The 21752-nt window shown below is 36.8% G+C and overlaps 2 protein-coding genes across 3 annotated transcripts in view; one reads left to right on the forward strand and one right to left on the reverse strand.

The window, feature by feature from the left end:
- Positions 1 to 2332, forward strand: part of gpat2 (glycerol-3-phosphate acyltransferase 2, mitochondrial) — a 73516-nt gene extending 71184 nt beyond the window's left edge. Inside the window, exons 20-21 of the mRNA XM_067393819.1 lie at positions 1955 to 2010; positions 2207 to 2332. Coding sequence (XP_067249920.1) covers positions 1955 to 2010; positions 2207 to 2332 — 182 coding nt within the window. The remainder of the gene's footprint in view (positions 1 to 1954; positions 2011 to 2206) is intronic.
- An 8302-nt stretch (positions 2333 to 10634) lies between these two features.
- On the reverse strand, positions 10635 to 21664 carry fahd2a (fumarylacetoacetate hydrolase domain containing 2A). 2 transcript variants are annotated; one of them, XM_067393953.1, is made up of 8 exons: positions 21481 to 21664; positions 20244 to 20445; positions 17977 to 18193; positions 17656 to 17715; positions 16024 to 16186; positions 15794 to 15902; positions 13416 to 13503; positions 10635 to 11209 (listed from the first exon to the last, which is right to left on the reverse strand). In XM_067393953.1, the coding sequence occupies exons 2-8, from the start codon at positions 20411 to 20413 to the stop codon at positions 11147 to 11149; spliced, it is 870 nt and encodes a 289-aa protein (XP_067250054.1). In that variant the 5' UTR covers positions 20414 to 20445; positions 21481 to 21664; the 3' UTR covers positions 10635 to 11146. The 2 variants fall into 2 exon arrangements, with proteins under 2 accessions (XP_067250054.1, XP_067250053.1); XM_067393952.1 differs by lacking the exon at positions 21481 to 21664 and having other exon boundaries at positions 20244 to 20506.
- Positions 21665 to 21752: the final 88 nt, after the last annotated feature.

Consider the following 21752-nt stretch of genomic DNA (forward strand, 5'->3'; position numbering starts at 1 on the left):
ATCGGTGCATCCCTAGTGTAAACCACTTGTGATCAGATCACCCAGACCAATCTTAATACCAGGTGTAAACAGACCCTCAGTAGCTACGTTTACATGCTCCCAAATAATCAGTTTATAATTGGATTGATGGCTCAATCAGACTGAAAAGCCTTCATGTAAACATCACAATCAATTCGACTGAGCTCAGTTTGAATGAAATTTTCAATCAGATTCAAAGGGGTGGTGTAGACCTGAAATAATCCCATCAACAGCAAAAAATTAACCATGTAAACACTTAAATCCAACTATTTTCTCAGTCGGATTCAAAAATAGTTTGCGTGTGTGTGGACGCGGTGCCATGATGCTTACATTTATATATGTTTTATGTAGGGCTGGGCAAGTTAACGCGTTTTTATCGCGTTAACGCATTAATTAATTAACGCCGACAATTAGTTTATCGCGCGTTAACTAACTTTTTATTTTGAAAGTCCTTTGCTCACTGCGTTTGAATACACATAGATAGACTACAACCGAATACAACACAAACCATGGGTCACAGGAGGGGTGGGATGTTTATCAGTAGGCTACTGGCTGCTTGGGATGAGCGTCATCACGCGTCTCAACCAATGAAAGCATTTGTTGTGTGCCGAGAGCTACAGCGCGAAAAAGAAAATATCTGGTGCGGACAGAAAAATGGAAAAAGGTACCCACTGCTTATCACTCAATAAAAGAATTGTGTTTTTGAACGTTTCGATTTCGTTTGGTTTAATAATTAACATTACCTTTGCGAGTCTGACTCTCACTGCGCTCGTCAATTAGCAGAACTTGACGGGGACATTCAAATGCTTAACAAACGCTTCATGTGACCAACAATTCTGTACATGTTTATTAAAGCATACTGTGTGGAGATAAACAAATGAGCCCAAAATATGAATGCAGCACGTTTATATCTTAAACGGTTTCCTCTCATGTCATCTAAAGAAAACACTTAATGCACTTAGACTGATATTAAAGATACCAAATTCTATTTACAAATAAAGCACATGCAGAAAAACGGATGACACCAAAATATAAACTTTAATATAAATTTTCTTCATAACGGTTTTATAAAGGTAGCTTAGTGTGGTTGTCATTTGTTAAAATAAATATAAAAATACAGTGTGTTCGTGTCCGTCTGTCCGCTGAATTTGACCCATAATCTCTGATTCTCCTCATCTGTGATCATGGAAAAGGGGAATTACAATGACAACAATTGTAGGCCTACTCAATATGCTCGGTTAAGCATCATTTAAATGTTTCCAACAAATAAATGAATCGACTTTTCTCAGTGTGTTAATTACATAGATTTATTTGGATATTCATACGGTGGCTGAAGCAGCAGTGAGCGTCCAGCGTGCGACTCTGTAAACAGATCAACACTGTAAACGAAATCCTACAAAACTTCAGTGAAAAAATAAATAAAATGATCATGCGATGCGATAAAATAGCTTCTATTCCATGCAAACGATACCATTAAAAATGTTAACGTTCCACTTAATGGCAGAAACAAAACAAAAGGTAAGCAAGAATCCGTATTAATTTCAGTACGAGTAATAGAGGGCGACCCTGTCAAAATTTTTCTTGTCAAAGCAGATACGTTAAGCGTCTCTCCTCTTCGGGATCATTGATAGAGAATAAATGAAGTGGCTTTAACCGTTAACAGCCTACATAGATACTGACAGCTTCACTTCAGCTGCTGATGCATTATCTTTAATGTATTATTAATCATGCTGTTTTTAAACAGACTTATGAATCATTTCTCTGTTACTGGGTAATCTAACTCTGCTGAAGACTAAAGCCTTGATGTTTTATAAGAGAGTTTCTGCAGATCAAATTGTGTTCCGGCCTTATTAAATAATACTTCAAGACTGAAGTCTTCGTATCATGTGATGCTCCAATGCTGTATATTTGATATGTTTGTGTGAATCTTCTTTAGAGAGCTCATCTATTGACTTGGTGAGAATGGCGCTTCGTACGTTCATTGATCTTGGGGTAAGTGATTCTATACATCCTGATTTACTATATATACCCACAGCCACACACACCTCTACATAAGCTGTAAATAAAAGCACAAGGCCAGATAAACTGAGGACAGTGAAGTCTAACAAAATGTAGCAGGTGTTGTAATAAAGGACAGTTAATTTGGCCTCTCCTGACTAAACAACGTTTCTCTGTTCCTGCACTTCAGGTGTTGATTGAGGACAGGCAGAGAGATGATGTGTATCTGGATGTCAGTCCTCTCTTCTCCCAGTGCGCTTACAAAGAGAAACTCTTGCAGTTTTTCAAACAGTTCATAGCTAAAAGAGAAAAGTAAAAACTTAAAGAGAAATCAGTCTCAGCTGGGAATGATAACAGTAGGCACTTCTGAGTTTACTCTTCATTTCTTCAGTGTTGTTTAAATAATTAATTATGAATGTGTTTTTTTTTTTGTTTTGTTTTTTTGTTTTTTTTTTGTGTTTATACTCATAGATTGCCTAGCAGCACACTTGATTTCTGTTGTATATTTGATGCTGACTGCGGTTGCTTTTTGTGTTCATTGTTGTTGTTGAGAGCCCAGATTTAGTTATTGGTTAGATGATGACTATTCAGATGGTTAAATGTTGTTCTCCGTTTATAAAGAGCAGATAAATTGCATCAACAAGAATTTTTTTTTTATTATTATTTAATTGTTTTGTTTATGATTCTTTTGCTGAACTGTAATGAATATGTAATTGGCTTGGTTTTGTTACACAAGTTTCTGATAATTGACCCAGTTGTAGTGTTTCTGTCATGGTTTGATTTATAGTTTTGCCACACAGCACTGCATATGAATGTTCATATGCACAAACGTTTTGCATTATCTTCATTACCTAAAACATTAAGATGAATCATCACATTTCCTTCCTATGCGTATTCTGCTTCCTTTAGCACAAACACTGAACACTATTAAGTACAATTTCACTGATTCTTGAAACATGGGACAAAACATGTCCTGCTTTTACCTGTCATCAGTTTTGAGAATGACAACATTTGCATTTTGAAATGATTTGAGATTATCATTAGAATATGCATCTTGTTTACTGTAAATCAAAATGATAAAATTCTATAAAAAAAATTCATATAAAATTCTAAAAATATCTAAAAAATAAAAAAATCAATACACTAAAACATTTTTTAAAAAATCTAGAAATATATTATTTTAAAAAAAAATACATGTACATTAAAAATATATCAAGAATTCATGTACACAAAATTCTAAAAATGTCTCACTTTCAAAACAGCAAAAAAAAACAAAAAAACAGAAATATGTCATGTTCTGACACGGAAGTGAAAAAGTTAAGGTTTCACAATCATGTTCGTACTCACTGTAAGATGTTTATGAAAACTTTTTTTTTTTTTTTATGAAATATTTTAAAAAGCAATACCAAATTCACCTCCTTTCCTTTACTACTTTATATATATGGTAACTGGTAAAAGGAATATATATATATGAGCAATATTACACTCGTAGCCGTGCGATATGGCTGTATATCAGCACGGTGTGATTCGTCCGTAGGCACGAGGCCGCAGGCCGAGTGCCGTAGGTAATCACAGCGTGCTGATATACAGCCATATCGCACGGCTACGAGTGTGATATTGCGTTTATACAACAGTTCAACGGCACGAGTGTGTAAATAAATAAGAACAACAACGGAGTGTCTTTAAAACCCTCTTTTGTGCAGCACTACTTCCTTCTGCCACCGATTCAAATCTCAATTTGACAGTTGGACCAAGCCTCCGTTACTAATTCTAAAACGTCACTTCAGAACTAGTAACGAAGGAACGTTGAGTCGCTTCATTGAAACACATTGAATTTTCTACAGTATTAGAGAAAGAGAGAGCGCGCGCGAGAGAGAGAGAGAGAGAGAGAGAGTAGGCTATTACCTGTGTCTGTTATATTGCATTAACGTTACATTCATTCATCAAGTCGATATCCATAATATTACATCCTTTATACAAGTCCGTTTGAATGCCCGCTGAGGTAAGCGATCTTTGTATTCTTTTTTCAGCTTTGGGAATTTTCCATCCATAACACCACAGCGCTAAAACAACTTCCTTTTGCAAAAGTTCCTTTCAATTTAAAAGTGTCTTGTGACTCACTGACTAATTCTCCTGTAAAGTGTTGCCGCCATCTAATGGCGTATTAATGTAATGTTCACTCAATCCATATTACTTAATGGACATATTTATATAAAATAATATTTATTGAACAACATATAAGCACAACTGTACAGTTCAGTCAAACATAAAGCACTAGTAATTAAAAAAAAAAAAAATAGGTCACCATTTACACTGGTATGTGGGTTTTACAAATATTTAACGAATGAAAAGGATTTTAAAGAGCTTGTGACAAAACCTCCTAACTCCATTGGATCCTCAAACTGTCAGTCAAACCTCATTAATCCGCCTCACCTCGTGAATGAAGTGCGCACACAGTTTGGACATCTCCTCTGTGCAATGCAAAGGTAAATAAAGATCAGATGTTTGAAAAAAGAAATTGTAAAGCGTTTTCTTTACTCAAAAAAAAACATGTTTATAAAGTTTAATGTTTTACATATTTGAAGAGGAGAAGAGTCTGATATTTCCCGTCTAGTTGTAGCCAATGTGCTATATAAGGATGTAACGTAACCTTTATTATTATCAAATTTAATATAGCACAATTCGACTTGCTCTGGAACAAATAATAGATTAATAAGACCAAAGATTGCCCGTTCTATGTACTCAAATTGAATTATGTCTCGTGTTTAACCACTATAAGAGCCAGCGGCAAATCCCTGAGGCACTGGCCAAGATGAAGCTGTTCTCGGGGGTTACAGAAGCACTGAACGGCCGCTGACGCACTCGAGATCGCATCTCCGAAAACGTCAAAACAAATTGTAAAATAGGCGCTGTTATTAAATATGAGTCACATATTTCAGGTCTAAACAACTACATTCTCGCCTAAAAAAACTATTAAAACTACAGTTCGTGGTACAAGTAGTATTTGTAAAAATTACGGTTGATTTGATCGGCCGCCATGACGGTCACTTCAAGCGGAGTGATACAAACGGTGAAAAGGCAGTAGGAGTGCTGTTATCACTGAAATATCGCATGGCTATCAGCCAATCAGATTCGAGAACCAGACAGAACTGTTGTGTGTGTGTGTGTATATATATATATATATATATATATATATATAACTGCAGTTGAATTGATATTAATTGGAATGCACAACCAAAAAACAAGATTTTTTAAAAATTAAAAAAACGGAGTTATCTCGTTTTGCAACGAAACTCTTCATTCATATATATATATATATATATGTATATGTGTGTGTGTATATAATGTGCCTCTATTTTCATAATTATGTCAGATTAAAGAGAACATTGTCATTTGATCAACACTGCAAGATTTTCTTAATCCAAAAGACAGAGTTAAAGGGTTAGTTCACCAAAAAATGAAAATAATGTCACTTATTACTCACCCTCATGTCGTTCTACACCCCTAAGACCTTCGTTCATCTTCGGAACACAAATTAAGATATTTTTGATGAAATATGATGGCTCAGTGAGGCCTCTATTGCCAGTAATGTTTCTGCACCTCTCAAGATCCATAAAGGTACTAAAAATATATTTAAATCAGTTCATGTGAGTGCAGTGGTTTTACCTTAATATTATAAAGCGACGAGAATATTTTTTGTGTGCCAAAAAAACAAAACAATGACTTTTCAACAATATCTAGTGATGGTCAATTTCAAAAACACTGCTTCAGAGCTTTACGAATCTAATCAGTGGATCATAGCGTCAAAGTCATGTGATTTCAGCAGTTTAACAGTTTGATACCTGATCCGAATCACTGAATCGAAACAAAAGATTCGTAAAGCTCTGAAGCAGTGTTTTGAAATCGGCCATCACTAGATATTGTTGAAAAGTCGTTTTCTTTTTGTTTTTGGCGCACAAAAAGTATTCTTATCGCTTTATAATATTAAGGTGGAACCACTGAACTCACATGAACTTATTTAAATATATTTTTAGTACCTTTATGGATCATAAGAGGTGCAGTAACATTGCTGGCAATGCAGGCCTCACTGAGCCATCGGATTTCATCACAAATATCTTAATTTGAGTTCTGAAGAAGGTTTTACAGGTGTAGAATGACATGAGGGTGAGTAATAAATGACATTATTTTCATTTTTGGGTGAACCAACCCTTTAAATCAGCTCTTGAAACCATCCTGTAGTCTAAATTCATAACTATATGCTAGATTTACAGATATTTGACATTAGAGAATGTAATACTTTTGTATCTGATGCCATTGACACATTTAGTTATAAAAAAAAAGAGAGAGAGCCTGAAACATTTTTTGCTCCAAAATGTAAATGAATACTTTGGAACAGGTAAATTCAATTTAATTCCTCTCAACAATCAGTGATTCCAGTGGTCCTGCTGAGTTTTAGGAGATTATCACCAAATGGACTGTTGATAGGTAATAAACGTGATGGATAACATAGAGGCACAGACAGTGTGAGGGGTCACTATACGATCACTCACTGGAAATGACTTTGGCTCTATATATACCAAATACTTGACAATCTCATATATAAACACCCGTCCATGCAACATGAGAGCCATTCTAAATGTACATTAACCCAGGAACATCATTTTTCTGTATCTTAATACTGAGCAACACACGGGTAAGTGGCCTTGAACATGTTAGTTTGAAACAAAGACTAACGGACAGCTGCTGCTTGAAGTGCTGAATAAGCTCTCTAGAGACACCCAGACAATCGACCCACGGACTCACCACACACACTCAACTATCAATAACACTGATGGCATTAGATGAGCGGGAAAGCAAAAGAATAGAATGATTAGCAAGAAACAAGATGGGTTGAGAAATAACAGCAGGCTGCTGCACTCAGGGATTCACTTGATTAACACTATGCTCTAAAAATCACTTTCCTTCCTACATTCGTTAAAAAGATTTAAAGTCAGAATGAAAGAGAACCTGTTTTGTAAATGCATCTTATTTTGAATAATTTTCTTCTTGGTCTGAAAACCACTGACTTCTCCCTGGTGACATACTGTATGCAGGACTTTTCCAATCTTTTAGTCTGCTTAAACCCCACCTCTTTCTTACAGTCGACTGAAAACTCCTTTGTTTTTGAGTGCAATATCAATCCAATAAATGAATAGATGAATTGATCCATGTCACCACCCTACATTTTCTTTTCATATTTGATAATCCGTTACACACTAATGTGTGTCACAATATGGTAGAAAAGATCTGTCGCTACTTGTTCATTACCAAGGCTTTAAGATACACTGAAATAATGTATCTTAAACTGGATTCAAACATGGGTTTTCATTGGATTCAATTTTGTGTTAGATTTATGGTTCCCACACCTTCTGTCCAGGGGTTTGTGATAGTATTGACGGTATTTTAACTGTATTTAGTAGTGATGGCAAATCATTGTTTTAAGCCGGTAACTGCTTGAACCGGTTCACACAACAAAACTGAATCAAACTTTAGTCCCAGGTTGATGACGAAGTAACACCAAAGTCCGTTTTGAGGAAAGTCTGATCACTTGGTGGTCATATTTGTAATGCCTCCAGGCAGCTATTTTGGGCATCTAAGTCCAAGTCCCATCTATTTAAATGGGGGAATCCTGAAATCTCAAAAACAGCTTGTCGAACTCACAATTAAATAACATATTTCAAATCGGCAACAAAATCTGACATGAACTGTCCCATAAATGTTGTTTCATCTATCTATTTTTCAGGCTAGACCAGCAAATGCTCATGTGCAGTCCTAAGTCTCAGGTTTTTATGGGAACCGGAGCTTCCAATGGCAGCTGCAGTGATGCAATGACTTTATCGATCAGCGATAATTTTATTTAGAAGGCGGGATGTATTCTGCCATATTGCGTGTCGCAATTTCTCCCATTCAAGTAATAGGAGTGCACAGTCTTTAGGAGCGTCCCAATTTGCATACTTGTGCACAAAATCACTATTGTTCACAGAAAATTCCAAAAAGAAAAAGTACACTTTAATTACCCGGATAGTGTACTTATTTAACCAGGAAGAAAAAAGAAAAAAAAACAGTGTGGAATGTTGGACACATCATGCTCTCAACTGTCCCTGCTTTAATTACGTAACAGAGGAGGAGGGGCTATCAGACTCAGATGTTGAACGAAAAAAAACATATAAAATAAGATTTATCTTAAAAAAAAATAACGAGTACATAGTGTATAAGTATATAGTGTAAAGCAGTCATTTGGGACACAATTTTTGTATATACACTGATCAGGCATAACATTAGGAGCACCTTCCTAATATTGTGTTGGTCCCCCTTTTGATGCCAAAACAGCCCTGACCTGTCAAGGCATGGACTCCACTAGAATCATGAAGATATGCTGTGGTATCTGGCACCAAGATGTTAGCAGCAGATCCTTTTAGTCCTGTAAATTGCGAGGTGGGGCCTCCATGGATCTTACTTGTTTGTTCAGCACATCCCACAGATGCTCAAATTAATTGAGATCTGGGGAATTTGGAGGCCAAGTCAACACCTCAAACTCATTGTTGTGCTCCTCAAACCATTCCTGAACCATTTTTGCTTTGTGGCAGGGTGCATTATCCTGCCACCAGGGAATACCATTTCCCTGAAAGGGTGTACATGGTCTGCAACAATGCTTAGGTAGGTGGTACGTGTCAAAGTAACATCCACATGGATGGCAGGACCCAAGGTTTTCCAGCAGAACATTGCCCAAAGCATCACACTGCCTCTGCTGGCTTGTCTTCTTCCCATAGTGCGTCCTGGTGCCATGTATTCCCCAGGAAAGCAACGCACACGCACCCAGCCATCCACGTGATGTAGAAGAAAACACAATTTATCAGACCAGGCCACCTTCTTCCATTACTCTGTGGTCCAGTTCTGATGCTCACATGCCTGTTGGCACTTTTGGCGTTGGACGGTTCAGCATGGACACCCTGACTGGTTTGCAGCTATGCAGCCCCATACGCAACAAACTGTGAAGCACTGTGTTCTGACACATTTCTTTAAGAATTTGAGCTACAGTAGCTTGTGAGTTGAATGGACCACATGGATCAGCCTTCATTCCCCACATGCATCAGTGAGCCTTGGCCGCCCATTACCTGTTACCTGTTCAACATTGTTCCTTCCTTGGACCACTTTTGATATATACTGGCCACTGCAGACCAGGAACATCCCACAAGAGCTGCAGTTTTGGAGATGCTCTGACCCAGTCATCTAGCCATCACAATTTATCCCTTGTCAAACTAGCTCAAATCCTTATGCTTCCTGCTTCCAACACATCAACTTTGAGGACAGAATATTCAATTGCTGCCTAATATATCCCACCCACTAACAGGTGCCGTGATGAAGAGATAATCAATGTTATTCACTTCAACTGTCAGTGCTCATAATTACCCCTATTCCAACAGCACAAACCGGGTGCTAGTTTAGAGCTGGTGCTATTGCCAGTTCAGAGTTGGTTCAACTGATGAGCCTTCTAAGAATCGGTTTGCCACTTGCTAGAGAGCCAGAATAAAGCCAAGTCTTACGTCACTGTAATGACTGTAAGCAATGCTAGCGCAGCAGTGGCAAACACAAACACACCAAGCTTGTTCGAGATGCATTGGCTTCTCGTAGACCGATCATGGCACAACATCAAAGCACCGCGAGTGCAATCGAAAAGCACAAGGAGTCGTATTCTCTGCAAGGCACTCCAATGTCACACGCCGATTGGTCCGTGCAGCTCCGATGCATATCAAACAAGCCTTCCATCAGCATTGGCAGATACTATGGATGGCAATGTATGTTCACAAAGCCATAAGCATCAAAACACGGCAAATCCATTGCGTTCGTGCAGCTTGCTATAATTTGTATAGACTGAGATTACAATCGAGCTGCTATTAGCTCGATTACCTGATATTTCAAAAACGGCAGTCACAAGTTTATTGTTGGTCAAGTTTACCCTGCCCCAAAGCCCCTGATGCAAGTTGTTCTTACTTCTAGACCAGCAATGTTTTGGTGCAACTTATGAACCACTTTTCCTGGTTCAGAGTTGGTGCTTTGGGTGTCAAACGACAAAGAACTGATTTGAAATTGAACCAGCAATCAAACTGCCTTGGTGGAAAATGTTATGCCTGATCAGTGTATATATTTTTTTGTGTATATATTTTTTTGTAGCATGCGTGCTCTTTGCATAGTGCCTAATGAGCTTATAAGTATGTCCAGATGGGTTACTGAACCAAAGAACAGATTTGATATGAATGAATCAATCATTCAGGCAGAGTTGAAAGTCAGCTTTTCAGTCATGTCTAACTCAAAAAGAACAAAACGAGCCAGTTTTAACTATCAACGTTTTCAGAGGATAACCCTAGCAAAACTGACAGAACTCTTTCTGTTCTTTTTAAGATCTTAAGATGTTCTTTTGATGTTCATTTCAAACTGGTTCTTTGGTTCAGTAACCCATTAGGACTAGTTCAATGGCTTATTTGGTGCTGCACAAGGAGTGTGCTGATCAAATATTTTAGAGCTGATCATAACTAGCAAAATAGCAACAACAACAAAATCACTATAGACTTTTTATGGTTATTTATTTTAATGAATTTTCCAGAATCACAATTTTAAAGGTTTTCCATAAGAATCCTGCATTAGTCATCTTAGTTTGAATGACTGTATAATTCAACACACACACACACACACACACACACACACACACACACACACACACACACACACACATAAAAATTGTTTCTGGGAACCAAGCCTATCTATCTCAAGCTGAGAATAGGTGGACAAGAAATGGTGAAAGCTATCGTACACAGGTCAGTAATGCCCCCTACTGGAAACTAGATTCTGTATCCTGTGCATGAAAAGTTTGACATTTACACTTTATGAAAAATGTATGTGTGCCTGATTCAGTGATAAGAAAATTATAAAAAAAAAAGTGGCTCTGGGCCACTTTTTTTTTTAAAGTGGCCCAGAGCATAATGTTTATTTTATTTATTTCGCTAAAAAAAAAAGAAAAAAAAAAATGTTTTATGAAAACATGAAATAATTAGATTCCATATTGGCACTTTTATCTATGTAGAAGATCTTCTTGTTACACGACTGTGTTCCGTATCGATCCGATCTCATCAATCTGACACTCCACAACATCTCCTCTCTGAAACAGATCATTAAAATTACTTCATTACAATATACAGACCTTCAGTAAATACATTAATATAATGATATAAATGTTAAAATAATATCTGCTGCCTTAGGGAAAGGATAACGCATTTTACTACTCAACACTTGTGAACAATTCATAGGAAATTGGCAGCTATTTTATTTCAGAAAAACAAACCAACTACATCTACTGGGACACAGATTTAATATACGTTTTTTATATATATATATATATATATATATATATATATATAATATATAAATTTTTGGGACAGTAGAGCTTCTGTTAACAGCATCTCAGACAATCTAACAATTTAAATGTGATAGTATATTTAAAGCCACTCAAATTAGTCAAAGGCAACAGTTTTCTAAAGGAACTAACACTTTTCTGTTGTGTAAATTGCATTTCTAATCACACAAGATTAATGTTAGTCATTTTCTTAACAAGCTCATGTTTGGTGTGAATGACGTGTGGCGTGGCGGCTGCTTTTCTCTTGGGCATGGCGTGCTGCACGCTCAAAGTGTTAGTATGAATTAAGGATGAAGATAAACTTTTTATTCAGGTTGATTTTCAAATGAAGAGTTGCAGCAGCTGCTTTTCTGAAGGTTTGATGTCTGAAGGTTCTGCAATTACTATTATTAAAGCTAGTGTATTTTTTAAAAAAAGGATATGTAAAAGGTAAAAAGAAAAGTCCATCTTCCAAACCATCTCGGTACCCAAATATACATTGATAAACCTATAATTATTTTTTTATACGTTAGAGCTGTCAAGACGGATTTTAAAAGATATTGAAAATTTAATTCGGCGCGCACGCCACGTCATCCGTTGCTCTGGTCGTCAGCATGAAGCTTAGGTGTTTGTTGTCACAATGAATGAGGAAAAAATGGGTAATTCAAAATGGCAAATCACTGTTTGTTTAAAACAAACAAACAAAAAAAAAAAAACATCTGCTCTGATTTGATGCCTTGTATCATATCTGTGTGCACTGGTGCCTCAAACCACATTTATCCGATTCCGAGCAGAGCCAAAGCACAACCAAAAAGGATGTTCTTCCGCAAAACACATGCAATTTAATTTAACTGCCAGAGGCCAAAAATTACCAAAAATTACATAGTGGAGGGGGGGGGGTGTACTTAAATTTTTCGTTATTATATAATTATTATTCATTATTTTACTTTATTGCTTTATAATAGACGCGTACGATCACACCGGTGCATCACGTGATCAATTGCCAAATTCAAATGTGCGTGTGCGCTTTAGCTGGCGCTAAACCAGAGATGGACGTGCGCAGCACTTTTCATATATCACAAATATGCAGTGTTTTCAACCACATAATGTTTATTTTAGGTTTCGGATGTTTAAATACATATAAGATGTTGTGAATGCAACAGAATCTGCGGCACAAACTAACATGGCGACGCCCATAATGTGTATAGCTCAACTAACGCAATCATTATAAAGTTGTTTAAACAGCAAAACACATCCACTTTCACATCGGAATATCAGATATTTCATGTTATAGTTAACAAATTAGTGGATATTTTGAATAAAAAAGGAAAACTGAAATAAAAGCAGATCATCATACAGCGCTGCGGTGTGTGACATGACAATTTTAAATGGTTTTAAACTTGCGTGCGAAAGGGTTATTTTATTTCCCAACAGGCTTTCCAATAGGTTGCACGTGAGGGGAATAAGAGGGGAATAAAAGGGGCGGGGCGGGGGCGTGGCATCACGATGGTGTCTCTCCATCGTGATGTCGGTCAGCCATCACGATGGACAATGATATCGTCCATCGGCACAACCCTAATCTTTGCTGCATTTTGTATGGCCCTGTGACTCCTGCTGTAAATCAGCTTGAATTGGAATCAATGCCAAATAGAAATCTTAAACACTGAAGCCATTGCCTTTTTTAACTCTGGTTTTGTGTGAAAGCTGGCATTACGGTAACGTCAATGAGGCCATTACAGCTGGTCTTGTGTTGTTCTGCATTTCAGCTGTTCTCATTGTGTCAGCATCAGTCACACTGTTCTGACTGTTTGAACAGAAGGGAATCAGAGGTTTTGAAATCAGACTTTATCTGTGCAGCAAAACAAAGGTTTCAGGGAAGGCTCTAAACTGGTGTTAACAGCCTGCCAGGTGCAGGGATTGTGGGTTGTGACGTTAACCCAGCAATGTTGAAATATACATTGATTTTCCTCACCTTTAGAAACACAGGTGGATTTCTGAATACTCCCACACCTGGAGGAGTTCCGGTCAAAAACACATCGCCAGGACAAAGAGTCACAAACCTGAAGGAAAAAACGAGTCGAGAAGCAAATTTATAATAACTCTTAAAAGTCACAACCTATAGAATTTTGTTTTACTGATGCTGGACATTAATTAAATATTCAATAATTATTTAATACATTTGAAATAATTGGATAATAAAAATAATTGAAGCATTACTGATGAAGTACTTTAATAAAATAAATGTAAATAACTGCTCAGCAACAGAAAAGATAAAATATAGACCAGAACAGCCCATAAAACCATGCATATTACACACAATAAATTATACTGTATATTCACTACTGTTCAAAATTTGAGGTCAGTAAGGTTTTTTTTTTCTTTTTAAAGAAATTAGTTTTTATTCAGTGAGTATGCATTAAATTGACCAAAAGTGACATTTAAAGACATTTATAATGTTACAAAAGTTTTCTATTTCAAATAAATGATGTTACTTAGAACTAAATATTCATCAAAGAATCCTGGAAAAAAAAATAATTCCACAAAAATATTATGCAGTAAAAATATTATGTTTTCAACACTGATAATAAATGTTTCTTGAGCAGAAAATCATATTAAAATTATTTCTGGAGGATCATGTGACACTGAAGACTGAAGTAATGATGCCAAAAATTCAGCTTTGACATCACAGGGATATATTATATTTTAACAGTTACAACTCCAAATCAGAAAAAGTTGGGACAGTATGGAAAACACAAATAAAAAAAGAAAGTGATTTCTAAATTTACTTTGACTTGTATTTAATTGCAGACAATGTGAACAAAATATTTCATGTTTTGTCTGGTCAACTTAATTTCATCTGTAAATATACCTCCTTTCCTGTCATTTAGAAAACACATTCCAAAAAAGTTTGGGACAGGAGCAATTTAGGGCTAGTTATCAGATAAATTGATTAAATAATGATGTGATTTGAAATGGGTGATGTCAACAGGTGATTGTAATTATGATTTGGTACAAAAACAGCATCCAAGAAAGGTCTAGTCCTTTAGAAGCAAAGATGAGGATCGCCAGCTTGCCAACAAATACGTGGGAAAATTATTGAAATGTTTAAAAACAATGTTCCTCAAAGAAAGATAGGAAGACATTTGCTTATTTCACCTTCAACTGTGCATTACATAATTAAAAGATTCAAGGAATGTGGAGGAATTTCAGTGCGTAAAGGACAAGGGCGCAAGCCTAAGCTGAACAACCGTGATCTCCGATCCCTCAGGCGGCACTGCATCAAGAATCGTCATTCATCTATAAGCGATATCACCACATGGGCTCAGGACTACTTTGGCAAACCTTTGTCAAGTACCAATACGTAGTTACATCCACAAATGCCAGTTAAAACTGTACTGTGCCAAAAGGAAGCCGTATGTTAACAGTGTCCAGAAGTGCTGTGGTCAGATGAATCAGTATTTCAGGTATTTTTGGGGAGAAATGGATGCCGTGTGCTCCGGACCAAAGAGGAAAAGGATCATCCAGATTGTTACCAGCAATAAGTCCAGTCTGTCATGGTATGGGGTTGTGTCAGTGCCCTTGGCAAAGGTAACTTGCACTTCTGTGATGGCACCATTAATGCTGAAAAGTATATCGAGATTTTGGAGCACAATATGCTGCCTTCAAGAAGACATCTTTTCCAGGGACATCCATGCATATTTTAACAAGATAATGCAAAACCACATTCTGCACACATTACAAAGTCTTGGCTGCAGAGGAAGAGGAAACAGGTACTTGACTGGCCTGCCTGGAGTCCCGACCTGTCTCCAATAGAGAATGTGTGGCGCATTTTGAAGCGCAAAATGCAACAACGAAGAACCCGTACTGTTGCCCACCTTAAGACTTGTTTGCAGCAAGAATGGGACAAAATTACACCTGAAACACTTCATCACTTGGTGTCTTCAGTCCCTAAATGTCTTTTAAGTGTTGTGAAAAGAAATGGCAACATTATAAAATGGTAAATGCTTTACTGTTCCAACTTTTTTTGAAATGTGTTGCAAGAACCAAAATAGGATTTTTTTTTTTTCTGAAAAACAAAAACAATAAAAATCATGAGGAACACATTAAATAATGTGCTGTTGTATTGTCTGCAATGAAATACAAGTCAAAGTAAATTTAGAAATCACTTCTTTCTTTTTTTTATGTGTTTTCCATACTGTCCCAACTTTTTCTGATTTGGGGTTGTATTTTAAATTGTAATATTTCACAGTTTTACTGTTTCTGATCAAATAAATGCAGCCTTGGAGAGCATAATGACTTTAATAAATTAATATTATATTAAACATTTAAAACCAGAGTGAGTTTGCTTACTGTGAGACCCAAGCCACCAGCTTCTCGATGTGGAAGATCAATTGATTGGTGTTACTGTCCTGAACTGCGGCCCCATTCACCAGGCAGCGGATACCCAGGTTATGAACATCTGTTTGAACGAGTAGGATTAACTTGATTTAAGACCAGAAATAATATCACAAGTATTAATTCCCAAATATGATGTATGTCCTACTGTTTTTACATTTTTGTATTTTGCACTTTTTAAGTACCTTTCAGTGCTGCAGTAGTGACCAGCGCTGGCCCCAGTGGACAAAACGTGTCAAATGTTTTTCCCAGCAGCCACTGCTTTCCGTTGCGCTTCATCTGCCAATCACGAGCACTTACATCATTCGCAACAGTGAAACCTGCAACATAGGAAAGGGCCTCCTCTTCCTGAGACAGAGACATGTTTATCTGTCATGAATTAGGTTGTGATAATGCCAATAGGAACAGTATAAGACTTTCCTGCTAGAAGACTGAAATATGCTTTATTTACTTAAAGGGGTGGTTCATTGCAATTTCACTTTTTTTAACTTTAGTTGGTATGTAATGTTGCTGCTTGAGCATAAACAGTATCTGCAAAGTTACAGCGCTGAAAGTTCAATGCAAACAGAGATATTGTCTTTTAAAGTTATGGCCGTTTAATGCCTACAACAAGCTCCTTCCTGGGTTGGTGACATCATAAACCCTGCAATCAACATAAACCATGCCCATGGGAACACGCAACAAAATGGGCGAGGCCAACCCATTATAATCAGTGATATTATCTACACTGGATGCGGCGCTGAAGACCGCTTCCAGAATCTACACGAGTTCAATGCTGGATTTGCACAAAGGCTATTACTGAAAGATGAAGCAGTTCCCACTTTAAAAGCAGAATCTGCTGTTTATTGGCCCCAAACTGTAAGTCTGTTTTATTGTTAGTACATGTCTTTTAAATGTATAGTTCTGTTGCTATTTTTTGGTTGCATCAAGGACGTAAACAAAGACCAACACGGTTTGGCTTCGCTAGCCAGTTAGCTAAATTCTATTGTGTACTTCTCCAACAAACACCAACAGACTTCATAGACAAACAGTTGTTCATGCTATAAATAAACAATACCTTTACAAACATGCTACTACTCAGTCAAGTATTCGCTACAGTAAAGCTTTAATCAGGGTAAAACCATATATTGAAAGTAAACAGCAGTAACATTTACAAGTGACAGCATATCTAAACACTTTGACACAAGTACAAAAGGAAATGCTAACCGTTTAGAAACATCCTTTAAAATCCGTGCTTGCAGAGGTTCTGCTTGACCCTCTTCATCATTACTGCTATCTGGGTCTGATTCGGGCTCAAATTGATACGCCAATATAGACAGCATTATTTACATTTCCACTGAAAGCATGCAACTATTGCCCGTAATGGTAAGGGTTGTGGCGTTTCCGTATGATGTGCGCTAGATGCTTCAGCGAATCACAATATACTGGGCCAGCTAACTAATCTGAGCCCATTACGTATTTCGAGTGGTAGGCTATTACAGAACCAGGAAGTCAATGGGCCGTTCAAATGACAATGGAGACAGCGGTGTAGAATTAAGGTAAAATATATGAAAAATACGATTTTTTTTTTTTTTTTTTTTTTTTAACAAAACATTAAGACATGTTCATCTGCACCCAATAAACACAATCAAGTCTAGAAAAAAAAAAGAAAGAAAAAAAACAGTGAACCACCCCTTTAACACTGTAAGCCTTGACATATGAAAGAATAAGGCAAAATTTAAAAAAAAAAGTTGTTTTTTGAGTATCATATTTGATACCCAAGGCTTTAATGGCTTGTGTGTATATATATATATATATATTATATACTCTTTTACTACCTTAATATGCTTTCCTTTTCGTCCAATCACAAAGGCAAGTTCCACCTCCCAGTCCACTTCCTGTAAATGAGCCATCTCAATGTGAAACTACAGATTACAAGCTCGCATATCGGAGGTAAAACGCTAGTATTATTCAACACGTACAAAATCTTCGATATATACTTTTGAATAAAACAAGATTTTGAAGTTGTATATGGCAAACAAAAACTGAATGTGCCGACATTACAGGAGTCAGTCTTATAGAGTAGTTGTTCTGTACCGTTGTTGGGTTAATGTGACATCAAATGTCTGTTTGAGACTATATTAAGTTCCAGAGCTCACCTGACTCTCCTCTGGTAGAATGATGTCATCATAAGGGCCAGTGATGGTGGAGGGGAACTTGCTGAATATGATGGGCTCACTAGGAATCGGGGCGTTTTGCTCCAGGCAGTGGTCCTTATAATTCATACCAACACACACCACCTTCTCTGGGCCGGTCACAGGGGAGAGCAGCCTGATATCTGACCGTGACACCACATGCTGACCACTGGACAAAGCCCTGACAGAGACAGTAATATAAACATGAATAACTTATGTTTTCTACAACCCGAACTCCGTAGATGTTAGGATGTTTTTTTATGTTTGTTTTGTTTTTTATTTGAATAAAATGAATACTAAAAGACTTTCAGATCACATTAGCCAATATTTTATTCACAATAGAACATAGATAACACAACAAATGTTTAAAATGAGCCATTTTACAATTTTATTCACAAAATTAGCTAATTTCAAATTTGATGCCTGCTACAGGTCGCAAAATATTTGGGACAAGGGCATGTTTACCTAGATGTAGCATCTCTTCTTTTCAAAACAGTTTGAAGATGTCTGGGCATTGAGGTTATGAGTTTCTGGAGTTTTAGAGTTGGAATTTGGTCCCATTCTTGCCTGATGTAGGTTTCCAGCTGCTGAGGAGTTTGTGGTCATCTTTGACGTATTTTACTCTATAGGGGAAAGATCTGGACTGCAGGCAGTTTGTGGTTTTGAATGTCCTGCTGAAATACACAAGGCCTTCCCTGAAATATACGTCATTTGGAGGGGAGCATATGTTGTTCTAAAACCTTTTATATACCTTTCATCATTCATAGCGCCTTCCAAAATATGCAAGCTGCCCATACTATATGCACTTATGCACCCCCATACCATTAGAGATGCTGGCTTTTGAACTGAACGCCGATAACAGGCTAGATGGTCTCCCTCCTCTTTAGCCCGGAGGACTCGGCGTCCATGATTTCCAACAAGTATGTCAAATTTGGACTCGTGTGACTATAGAACACTTTTCCACTTTGAAACAGTCCATTATAAATGAGCCTTGGCCCACAGGATACGATGGGGCTTCTGGACCATGTTCACATATGTCTTCCTTTTTACATGATAGTGCTTTAGTTGGCATCTGCAGATGGCACGGTGGATTGTGTTTACCAACAGTGGTTTCTGGAAGTATTCCTGAGCCCATTTAGTAATTTCATTGACAGAATCATGCCAATAAGTGAATGCAGAGTCATCTGAGGGCCCGAAGACCATGGGCATCCAATAAAAGTCTTAGGTCTTGTCCCTTACGCACAGAGATTTCTCTAGTTTCTCTGAATCTTTTGATGTTATGCACTTTAGATGATGAGCTTTGCAAAGCCTTTGCCATTTGATGTTGAGGAACATTGTTTTTAAATTTTTCCACAATCTTTTTCCACACTCTTTCACAGATTGGAGAGCCTCTGCCCATCTTTACTTCTGAGAGACTCTGCCTCTCTAAGACATCCCTTTTATAGTTAATCTTCTTACAGACCTGATATCAATTAACCTAATCAGTTGCTAGATGTTCTCCCAGCTGAATCTTTTCAAAATGTCTTGCTTTTTTAGCCATTTGTTGCCTCCGTGCCAACTTTTTTGAGACCTGTAGCAGGCATCAAATTTGAAATGAGCTCATTTAGTAGATAAAAGTGTAAAATTTCTCAGTTTAAACATTTGTTAAGTTATTTATGTTCTATTGTGAATAAAATATTGGCTCATGTGATCTGAAAGTCTTTTAGTTTTTATTTTTATTCCAATTTTAAAAATGTGTTGGGTTTGTATAACATAAAACGCTCCACACATAATATATATTTCATATCATCTTACCAAATTTACAACTTACCAACACCATTGAATTTCCAAAAGAAGTGTTTCAAATTTATTTTGACACAAAATTTGCTTTTATAACAGTAAAAATTAATGTAATCTTAATGTTATATCGTGTTATCAAAATAAAACTGATAAATACATTACTGGTATTTACATAGTATAGGCTTATGTTGAACTTTATGATACTGTATTAAGCACCACATAAAGTACTGAACAAAAAGTGTTTCTGTTGCTTCATGAAAACATCTGAAACATCAGTGTATTTGACAAATATTGCATCTAATCAGTTTCACCTATGATAAAGTATGCAAACATCTTGCGAGTGTCACACATATATATATATATATATTAATAGATCAGACAAAATGACCGCTCTATTATCTGGCAGGTGACAGTAAAGTATGTTCTCTCTTTTAATTTTCATTGGTTTATACCTCTTAGCACAGTCCATTCCCTTTTGCCCCATTTCTAGAAACTCTCTCATAGTGGAAGGCATGGAGGGGTCGAAAGCTTTCAGATCAATGACCCCCTGACCTTCTGCCTGCTCCACCCCGACTCTGACGCTCCCCTCGCCACCTCTGTGGCAGAACTGGACTAGTCTCATAGCGGCTGAGCTTGCGGTGCCTCTGATGGTGCCTGCAGAGAATACGGCATTGAGTCTCCTCAAACTGAGCTGAGAGATACCCAGAAATCTCATCTATTAAAACAGAGGAAAAGCGAGACAGACAGAAGAAAGGACATACAGCAGTGAAAGAGAGAAGTGGACAAACATGCAGGATGAGAGGATAAATAATGTGCCCTTCAAGTGGAGTCGGAAATATCGTAATTGCGAGCCATAAATTTGCATTATTCATGTTCCAAGCACATAAATGTATTATTATTTAACGAGCAAAGCTGTATTTATGAGGAAATTCAAATAGATCATACACTAATTGTAATGTTTGAAGGGTCATGTCGGTTTAAAATATTGCAGAGGCTCTGATATTTATTATGGATAATATCATATTTTTATCAAAGCTTTTATATTTTATTATTTTTATATTATTTTAATTTTACATGCTGTATTTAAATAATTTTTAAAGGTGTGATGTACAGATAAGCTTACTGAAAAGACAACACGTTGTAAAACCTTTATTAAGCCTCTTCAAATAGCAAACCGACATCATGTTTGACATCAGTGCTAAACACAAACGCAATAAAATCCACGCAACATACACTGAACGAGAAAAATAAATATAAAAACTAATTAGTTACCTACAAAATAATAAACACTGAAATATATAAAAGCAAATTATAAATTAAATTAAATTAAATGTAATATATAATATAAAACCAATATTCTTTGTTTATTGTTTAAAATATATTCCTTTTGGTTGTTTTTTTTAGGGTCTTATTTTTCAAATTCTGACTTGAATGCCCGACTCGGAGGTACGAGTTTCCCAGGTGCACCTGAAGGCAGCATTATTTAAGATAAAGACATCAAAGCAGCCCAACCCAAGCTTTGGCAGTTTTTCCGATTATGTAACAATAATAGCCAGCAATAATCAAATTACGTATTGCTTAAGACAACATATTTATCGCTAGAAAAAAGATAGCAAGGCAGTGTAAATTAAGATTAGAGACCACTTTTCCTTGCTTTCTGTTTCCTGCAGTACTTCATGATAATCCTACCTGATCTTCGTGCAAAAAAAAAACAGTATGATCGCGCACGTAGAAAAACGATTACAAAAATGATCTGTGTCGGGTTTAATGTGTTACCCACTAAGTTTCAATGTGATTCAATTAGAACTGCACAATCTTTGTACTTTGATACGGGCACAGCTCACGCTCACTCTGTCGTCGCTGTCATGTGACCTGTAGTGGTGTCCAGATTCGTGAAAGAATCGTCTTCTGAGTCGGATCTTTTCATTGTATCGGTTGAATTCACGATTCATGAACTCTGG

This window comes from Chanodichthys erythropterus, chromosome 9, assembly GCF_024489055.1.
Source record: "Chanodichthys erythropterus isolate Z2021 chromosome 9, ASM2448905v1, whole genome shotgun sequence".
Taxonomy (NCBI): domain Eukaryota; kingdom Metazoa; phylum Chordata; class Actinopteri; order Cypriniformes; family Xenocyprididae; genus Chanodichthys; species Chanodichthys erythropterus.

Excerpts from the sequence above, each read along its gene's own strand:
- fahd2a (XM_067393952.1), bottom strand. The coding sequence starts at position 20,506 with ATGAGATTTCTGGGTATCTCTCAGCTCAGTTTGAGGAGACTCAATGCC. Across the intron at positions 17,716-17,976 it reads TTCTACCAGAGGAGAGTCAG|GAAGTGGACTGGGAGGTGGA; the intron begins GTGAGCTCTGGA and ends GCTCATTTACAG. Across the intron at positions 16,187-17,655 it reads GAAAAGGAAAGCATATTAAG|GAAGAGGAGGCCCTTTCCTA; the intron begins GTAGTAAAAGAG and ends TCTCTGTCTCAG.